The 10,000-nt window shown below is 42.3% G+C and overlaps 1 protein-coding gene across 1 annotated transcript; it reads right to left on the reverse strand.

Moving 5' to 3' along the window:
- Positions 1-4: 4 nt before the first annotated feature.
- Positions 5-3,542, reverse strand: LOC125042114. Its single transcript, XM_047637580.1, has 3 exons — positions 3,242-3,542; positions 2,786-2,925; positions 5-2,646 (listed from the first exon to the last, which is right to left on the reverse strand). The coding sequence occupies exons 1-3, from the start codon at positions 3,540-3,542 to the stop codon at positions 2,311-2,313; spliced, it is 777 nt and encodes a 258-aa protein (XP_047493536.1). The 3' UTR covers positions 5-2,310.
- Between the last annotated feature and the right edge of the window lie 6,458 nt (positions 3,543-10,000).

Raw genomic sequence — 10,000 nt, forward strand, 5'->3', positions numbered from 1 at the left:
CTTGTCAATATTTTTTTGGTTAAATATAATTTCGGTAAATTCTCACAGACTTGGCAACGTCGGGTAAATATCGGTTTCATTCATTAATGCATTACGGTGTTGTAGTGAACCATAAGAAAACGAAACCATCAAGAGGGGTCCCAAGCAATTCGTGGCAGGGCTGGATGCCTGAAATCTCCGCTTGTCACCACCAGGGACTACCACCGTAGACCCCCCCCCCCTCCCCCGTGGACGTTACAACGACGATTTATCTTATTTCTAATGATATGAATGTATATACTTTGTTTCGTTTTTATACTTGATTTATACCTTGTAATTAATGCCCTAAAACTGTGCATAGTAAGTTATTTTTACTTTATCATATTATAAGCCTCCAGAACTCCAATCATATAACTGCTTGTTCCCGCCTCTAAGACGATGGCAGAGGTATGGGAGATAGACAAGGGAGTCACGATCGCACGACGGTGTTTTACGGTGACGGACGGAGGATTCGAGATAAGTTATGTGTGCACCAGCAGTACATGCCGGCTTTGCTATATTTGTATCATTTATGTATAAGTCCAAGCTCTTTTATTCAATATTAATTTTATGTGTTTGTTCGTTACTTTTTCGTAGTGATGTTCTTTTAAGCAAGGAGTTGTGCCCAGCCTCCTTTCGATTTTCCACACGGGGAGTGTTAAGTTTGAACCTTCGCGGATGTCGTAAAACCCCGTTGTATAAATTTAAAGTAACATTATGGAACAAAAAGGGTACGACATATGTTAAAATAATGATGAATGCTACAGGATGCGTGTAAATTTCACGAATAATATCTATCCCAAACCCACCGTGCCCCCGGAGAGTGCTTACCGCTCGGCCCGCTCCGTCGGCATAGCGTAGTAGATGTGAAGTAACCAGTGAATGGTGTAAGTGTCGAAGTCCGACACTAAAATCGAGCCTTTCTGGTTACTACATTGTCGCATCCTTCACGACGTCAGCAATTATGGAACGGTATCTCTCTTAATCTGTTTATATGATGTTTGTTGATAGCATTAAGTTTGTTTTATATTTCGTTTAATATGGTCCATAGAGGAGAATCGACCATATGTAGGTTTTGGTAAATAATTTTCTTGATATGTTGGAAAGTAGCCATCTCATTTTCAGGAATTTTCTTTTTTTGCCATTCCTATTCGCTTAGAGACTTCATTTCCACGTCTCCTATCCTGTTATAGTGCTGCTAAGATGTTTAAATTTATTTTCTCGTTGTAGTCTGTTGTTACTGAGAAAAATATTTGACGTAGGCGTTACCTTTTTTACTGACCACCATTGTTCCCGTTTTCTTTACATTTCGCTTTGGGCCCTTCCTACTGCTGGCTTCATCTGCGGCGTTCACCAGCTGCTCTAGCCCGCGTTCTGTTCTGTCGTCGGCATATCTTATGTTACTTAATGTTTCGGCTCTAATTTTGACTCCGCCTGTGCTCTACTTCCCTAGGGAGTATTTCACTATACATGAAAAAGTCAGGCAACACACAACCCTGTCTGACCCTTTCTCTATACACATTTCCCCCTGTGTCCTCTATCTCTATCCTAACTGTAGCCGTCTGTTTCCAATGTAAGCTCTTTATCAGTCTTAAATCTTCCACTTTAAAATTAATACTGTTTGTTTTATCTATCATTCTTTCTGCTAATGCCATAATAGAAAAATTATATTGCTTGTGCCTTTTCCCATCAAAAAGCCGAATTGTTCTACTGATACCCCTTATCTTTCCCTTCATTCGGCTCAAAATTACTCACTGCGTGTTTTATTCCTTGTTTCGATATTCGTTTCTTCTTTATTGCCATTCTTGCTATTCTGTCGTACGTTCCTTTATCTATTTTACTTAATTCTTGTTTCTCTGCACATCTTGTCCATTCATTCTCTTTTTGTTATATGTGAGTGTGTGAGTGCGTGTGTGTGTTTGTGTTTGTGTGTGTGTGTGTGTGTGTGTGTATTTGTGTTTATGTGTGTGTGTACATATGTATGTATATATATGTGTGTGTATATACATATAACAAACACACACGCATATATATAAACAGTACATATACATCAAGAACTGCACACAGCTGTGGTATCAGCCTAATCACCTTGTTTTATGTGTTTATGTGCGCGTGTATGTGTGTGTATGTGTGTTTGTGTTTGTGTTTATGTGTGTGTATACATGTATATGTATATATGTACATATATATGTGTATATATATACATATAACACACGCACACACACACATACATATATAGATAGATAGATAGATACAGTATATATGAATTAAGAACTGCACACCGCTTTCTAATCACCTTTCTCTTCCGCTATGTATCTGTTCCAGATCTGTGCTGTATCCACAGTAATCCTCGTCAAGGTCCAAGTACTTGTTACAGACAGCATTGTACAGCATATCTGCGACCTGATCCACGAAAATATACCCAAGATGGCCAATATCATCGCATTTCCACTTGAACATAGGAGGGGTCCTCTTGTGGTGCTGCAGACAGGCGTCGGTGTACTGGACAGACAAAGGCACCGTGCTGTCCCAGACAATCACACCGGTTCCCTGTAGTTGCTCAACGGCCCTTCGGTTGACCAGGTTGATGGTTTCCTCGCTGTACTTGAATTTTCTTTGGCGGGTTGCCTATAAATGAAATGGAAGGCGCCGTTTGATATGAGTCTGATTGAATTTACGTCTATAAATGTGCTGCATAATTGAGAACTCTTCCTATTCTCATCCATAATACTGAGTGTGTAAATAAGTGTTCCAGTGTATCATTTACCTGCGTATCATCAATGAGTTTGTAATAGACCGGGACACTGGAGGCAAGACGGGTGAAATATGGCACCAATTTCTGAAGTGTTTTCTCATACAGGTTACCTTTCCTGTCTGCACGTTTTGCTATGTGATGAAGGCCGCCATCTGTACAGTGCAAAAAAGAAGATATATATATATGTTTATATATATATATATATATCTTGAAAGTGCATATATAGAAATATGTGACTGAATTATAAAGTTTGATGTAATGTGCATCGAATAAATTCCTCTCTCTCTCTCTCTCTCTCTCTCTCTCTCTCTCTCTCTCTCTCTCTCTCTCTCTCTCTCTCTCTCTCTCTCTCTCACGGAATCATAAATCTGTGTGTGCGCGCGTGGGTCTATGGATTCACGCATACTTATAGGTTATAAAACTTAGTAGAAGCTCCCAAAATGTGTCAGCAAAACGGCTCATACGGACCTATGAGTACAATGGTCGGCTTGAGTTCCCTCCCCTTCTCCCAATGGTCCACAAGGCGTGGGAAGTTTTTGAGGAAGAAGTCGACGTAGTAGGTGAGTCTGATGGGAATGGACAGGTGTTTCGTCTCGAGAGTGGACTTCAACCTCTCATTCCGCATGTGGATCAGGGCCTTGACTCCTTTCCACGTCTGTTGAGAAGATAGGCTGTGGTCTCTCCTTTTCCCTACATGCCTCCAAGGCTCGTAAGGAAAGATTGTTGGAAATTTGTTCAGCACAGACTCCCCAATGGAAATATATCCCATTTGATACCTTAATTACAAAAACAATATCCCATGGTTTTTAATTCATATCCATAAAATATCCCTTCGCTATGAGTTAAAATATGTTCACAATAGTTTTGCGTAACTTTCCGATAGCCTATCGTTTGGCCTGGCAGAGGTTCAGCTTTCTTTGCACACTTGATAGTGAAGAGGAAGATTACACTAGAGAAACTTTTTTGAATTTGAATATTTTCGAGGAAAACTGTCTTTGTTCATATGCACTGAATGTGAACTTAAGGCTAGATATAGTAAACCGCTTTGAAAGTACTATCTAATAATTAAAATAAATATAAAATGAAATCCCTCTGCCCACTGACAAAGCAACAAGGCGTATGGTCGCCAGTGTCTGTTGAACATAGGTCATCTGCATCTATTCCACCTCTACGATCATTTTCCTAACTTTAAGCATCTGGTCATCTTCGCTTGGGTCAGAAGGACATTCTTTCCTTGGAGGTAGAGCATCCTAGTGCTTGCACACACCAACACTCACACGTACGCAAGGGGCGTGTGTCTGTCTGTATATGAATGTGTGTATGTGTATGTATGTGTGTGTGTGTGTGTGTGTGTGTATGTGTGAGGTAAGATTAATGGGCTAAGTAATAAAACTATGCTGAAAATGTGTTAGAGTAAGAAAAGTCTGGATAACCCTTTGTTTGCTGATAAAAAGCCATTGAACTTCTTGGGCACACCGTGATCCATATTTATAGCGCGGCTCACTATCACTGCGTCATGCATTATTATTATGCACTGCCATATTAATTATCATGGATAACACAGCATCGCGTAGTAATAACTTCAATTCTCGAACGATTTATGTTCAGTGGAAAGAAATTCATTGCATAACATCATTTTGGATTAAAAGAGTTATATATATATATATATATATATATATATATATATATATGGTACATTTGGAAATGACGCCTAACACCGATTTTCCGATGAACAAAGTATTTTTCCAATAGTTTTTGTCGTGTTTCTAGCACTCGCAAACGAAGCACAGCTACGATATCGGTCCCGATAGCTTGGGAGGGCATGATGCACATCAGGGAATTGGGGAGGGGGAGGGGGGATTTCGGGAAATATCGGTAAAACACGTGAAAGTACAATATATCCAATCGTTTCGAGGTTATATAGGGGGTTTCACCCCCGCCTGGTCTACTAAATCTTCACCTTACATATTCCGGCAGGAGAGAGCCCATAGAAACAACAAATAATGACGCGTTTTCGGGTGATATAGGGGGCTTCGCTTCCTTAAACCCCCTTTTGGAGGTCATAATACATATCAGGTTTTTTTTTTTTTTGTGTGTGTGGGGGGGGGGGAGGGGGGGGGGGTTTGGTTTGCGAAGTTCTAGCTTCGCCCGGGCCTTCTAGATATGGCCCGGCCTGTGTCAGCTTTTTTACGGCTGTCTCATTGAGTTGTCTGACACTCGGTGCTTACCGTGGCGGCGGGATTGCCAGCAAGCGCTCCTGCCGCCATGGTGTAAGCATTTCGCATAGCCTCTTTACCAGCACGGCGGCTGTTGTGGGCGGTCCATGTCTCAGGAATTGTGTATGGTTACAATTTTCTAGGTAGTGGACTAGTGTGGCGTTCGGCTCGCCGCAGTGCTTGCAGCACCATTCATCGCGTTCGATTGTTGGGATAATCTGCCATGCACAGTGGTAACCTAGGCGCATTCTGTGAAGAATGACTTCGGTACCTCTGTTGCTTACTTCAGAGAGTGCCAGTGGTTCAGAGCCTGTGGCGTCTGAGTACCAGCTGGCCGAGGGGGAGGTTCTCGTTTCCTCTCTGTGGAGCTGCCGTATGAAGGTACGACCGACCAAGGCACACTTCTCCATAAGTAATTTTCGGCTCGGTTTTATCGTCATGGGATTTGGGGGCATACCCCTGCCAGCGGCGGCTAGTCTGTCAGCAAGCTCGTTCCCTCTGATGCCGATGTGGCTTGGGACCCAATTGATGATAATTCTTCTACCCTGAGCAAGAATTCTCTGTGCCATTGTGAGAATCGTGGTCAGTAGGTAGATGTTGTCTGTGGGTGAGCTGTGCTGAAGACAGTCAATGGCTGCCCTGGAGTCTGTGTGTATGACCACGTGTCCTTCCCTTAGGGACGCGTGGCCTAGGGCTCCCATGATTGCAACTGCCTCTGCCTGTAGCGAGGAGGCGTTGTCTGTTACCCTCATGGATCGTGTGGCATCCCTAGCTGCAAAGCCGGCGCCTGCAGTGTGGCTCAAGGGATCGACCGATCCATCCGTGTAGTATGTTCTACTACCCGGAGGAGTGATGGCTGCAATGACCCTGTGGGCTTCTGCCTTTAGGCTAGGCATGGGGTATAGGCTCTTTTTCATTGACAGGTTCATTATATTGAACTCTATCAGGCTCAGTGCCCACGGCGGGGCTTCGGCAAAGTCGGGGTGGGGGGAGTCCATGCCCTTAGCAAGAAGCTGTTCTTTGAGCTGATGGCGTATCAACACCCTGGCTGTATGAGACAGCCAGGAGTTGTTTGCAACGAGCTCGTTGTCTTGTTCGAGGCATCTGACTAATTTTTGTCTTAGGCTTGTGTTCCTGGGAGCCTGGATGACCTTTGACAGAAATTGTGTTGCCGTTAGATCGATTCGTGAGTCCAGGGGGAGAAGGTTTGCCTCCATCAGGAGGTTGAGGACCTTCGTCCACCTCGGGGCACCCAGGGGGGGGGGATGTCAAGAATTATCGGTAATACACGGGAGATCACAATATATCCACTCGCCCTTCAGTTCCCTTTTGGGGGTTAAAGGGGGCCTGATCCACAAAAGGCTTCTATGATGGAAAAACTGGGGGTTTCCCTTGGCGCTGTACTTGACTGAACCTGTGGATACCAGTCTCGCCTTGAGGAATATTCGTCCGAAAGAGATACGTGAGAGGCCACCTGTATTTTAAGGTACGGACGATGCAGTATGGTACAGAAAATGTAGTTATTTACATGTATGTGTGTGTATGTGTGTGTGTGTGTGTGCGTGCGTGGTCTACGCTGAGTACAAAATCATCATGCGTCGTGTGGCGGGCATATAAGCATAATTGTGCCGCTCAAGCACCGTTTCAGCCTACATTATCTTGTGTGTTTATTACGGTGTTGTACTTTTTTTTCCAAATGCAATGAGTAAAGCAGTACGTACCAATCTATCTCTGCCTGACCAGTCTCCAGTAGGAAGCTTCCTTACACGCTTATTCAGGGTAGAGCTTAGTTTGGTTCCCTATAAGGCGATCAATTAACAGGTCTACAAGAACTCTGTAATTCGTAGTAAAAAAAAAAAAAAAAAAAAAAAAAAAAAAAAAACAGTAGTATCGGAATCCACGTAATAGATGGATTCCAATACTCTGTTACTGATGGAAATAATTTTACAACTATGCACTGCATGAGAGTCTGAAACTGAAATGTGATTCATATAATGATTTTATAACTCTTTTTATCCTCTTCTCTCCGAATGATGAATCCATAACTCCCTTTCCCTTCTTTTCTCCCAATAAATTTCATAACACTCTTTACCTTCCATTCTCTCTGCTTGTAGCGCAGTTCTGGACTTGCTAACCGAAACGACACAGCATTGAATATGTACCGCATGTGAGAGTCTCCAATAAATACAAGATGAAGTGTTTCGTTTGAGCTTGAGTTCCCGTACTGAGAACTGTTTGAAGATCTTAGAAAGCTGCAACAGAAAAGGCTAAAGCTGATTAAATTTTAAACATTTGCAAATGAAAAGGAGTTTATATCGAATTACCCAAGGCATTTACTAACAAACTTGTTCATCCTCTGAAACATTAGGTTCCACAAACTGACAGCACTGCACACAAGGAATCCCTTAGCCATTCACCCCTAAATGCACGGAACGATAAACTCACTTTTGTGACGCATTGAAAGCTTGAGCGCAATCCTCAACTTCAGCAAGACCGTACTTCTTCATCTTGCAACATACATTGGTAGCACTGATGTTGTCGTAGTTGTAACAGCTCTTTTTGAATATCGGATGCCTTATCCGGATGGCCTGAGGCACTGGAGGCCTAATTCTTTGAAGAAACACAGGACGCTCGGCGACGTTCCTATGGACGTGACCTAGCCAGGACAGCAGAGCCATAAGCAAGAAGACCAAGACATACTTTTTACAGCTGGTTCCAATTCTGAAACGAGTTGAGAAATGCCATTGTCCCTCACATTTTGTAACTGGGGGCGTCTGTGAATCAGTAAGAATTAAGTACTTATAAATGATTTCTTCATAGATTGCTTACAAAGTATTTTGTTACAGCAGGTGGGGAGACATCGATGAAAATTGTTTAAGGGTAAAAGGAGAGCTGTATATGCATGCCGCGGCGGATCTAGGATGGATGCACATGAGCACAGACACATAATAAACATGCTGATAAATATCACTGGGCTAACTACGCTCTGCGCTGTTTAACCAAAGACCTTGGGATTAGAAGATCCTACTGTTCTAACATTCGCTCAGCGGCCGCGCGCAAAGAAAGCTCATTTAAGCAATATGCAGTAACGTATGCATATCTTATAAAACATAAGGTGATAGATAAATCTGACGCACACATGTACAGACTGCTATATTTGGTACTATATTTTGGAGGCGGATTGCTAATTTAACCATCCAATGTAAACCCAACAAGACTTCCCACAGGTAATATGGAGGGTTTCAAAATAGGTAACGAGGCTAAACACGTTTTCAACTGCTGATCAATGTTTCGTGTTTACTGTCACTTACTTCTAATAGATCCGACTTTTTTTCTTTCTTTCTTGTTTAATGGTAGTATTAATAGTAGCATTTACATACAATTGGACACACTTTTAATGAGTTTCCCTTAATAGTTTCATCTGTGAAAAGTTTCTGTGTATCTTGAATATATATGTATTTTTTTTCTCCAGTTATTTTGTAACGGATGTAACCTTTGATTTCTTAATATTATATATTGCACAATTTCTGAATCCATATTATATAAAACAATGATTAGCAAAATATAAACACAAATTTGAGCTCAACCCTCGCGGTCATATTCACCTGTGGGTAATTTCTTAAGAAAAAAAAAAAAAAAAAAATGCGTTGTTTTCAAGAGATAAAGAATATAGCGACAGGCAGGACAGAAAGCTTTGTGTGAATTGACATCTACCTTTCTAGGGTATTGTTGCAGGGTAGCACAATGCAGTCAGGCCTCGCGGTATGTGTGCTTTGGGCATCTGCAGATAAAACGGAAACGTACCATTAGCAATGTGAAAGAACAGACAGCTGAGATTTGATAAGCTAGCAATGAAGACTTTAGAATGATATCTCTGGGCAAGTTTGCTGGGTGCCTCTCTCATAAACAGGCCAAATATTTGAATAAAAAGACGAAAAAAACAGAAAAATTGAAACAGAGAAGATAACACGTCCCAGGGAAAGAGGACAATGAGTAGGACGTCAACAGCAAAGCCTTATTATTGATGATTTATTACTGATTTTTTTATTATTCATTACTTAATATTTAGTTAAAACCATCTGACCCCCGAAACATTTCCACTGTGCTGGTCATTCCTCATAATAATTGAAGGTTTAGTTTACACACACACACAGCATCGCGTAGTAATTCTCGAACGATTTATTTTCAGTGGAAAGAAATTCATTGCATACCATCTTTTTGGATTAAAAGAGTTACATACACACACACACACACACGGACGCACACACATATATAGGTACAGCTACCCAGGCCTTCCTCACATCATCATCATTTGGGAGCTAACGCCGGCGGGGGCGCAAAGCCGCATCCACCCATCGCTTCCACCTACGAGGGTCCCTCATGGCGAGCCCTCAGGCAGGGGCCCGGCCCATCGACCGAGAAAATTGCAGCCGTCCCTGAGGCTTCCTCCACACAGGCTTGTGTCAGACAGAGACAACCTGATGGGCAGGATCATCCTGCGGGAGTCGAGCCAAGTGGCCATATAGCCTGAGTTGGCGATCACGGATTGTGCAAGTAACAGGTCCTGTACCGGTCTCACGGTGCAACCGTTGATTGTACACATGGTCCCGCCAACTGTACCCCATGATCCGGCGCAAGGATCTGTTACAAAAGGCATCAAGACGAGATTCCAGAGCACAAGCGTCCAGGTTTCACTACCATATAGTAAAACTGGCAGTATCGGGGCTTTGAAGACATGTAGCTTGGTCCTTCTGCACAGGTACCGGCATCTCCAAATACTCTTAATTAATACATTTGATTATACTTTTGCTAAATTCCTCGTTCAATTAATCGAACCTCTAACCAGTAACGAGTACATCACTGCCAACACAGAGGATTTCGTGGATAAAGTGAAAAACTGAACATCGCAAATACAACAGTAATAGCTTGTTCTGACGTTGAATGATTCTTCACTAACGTTCCTCTGTCAGAAACCACACTGATTATTACGGTCGCGATAAAAAAAAAAAAA

Source organism: Penaeus chinensis, chromosome 31 (genome assembly GCF_019202785.1).
Source record: "Penaeus chinensis breed Huanghai No. 1 chromosome 31, ASM1920278v2, whole genome shotgun sequence".
Lineage (NCBI taxonomy): Eukaryota > Metazoa > Arthropoda > Malacostraca > Decapoda > Penaeidae > Penaeus > Penaeus chinensis.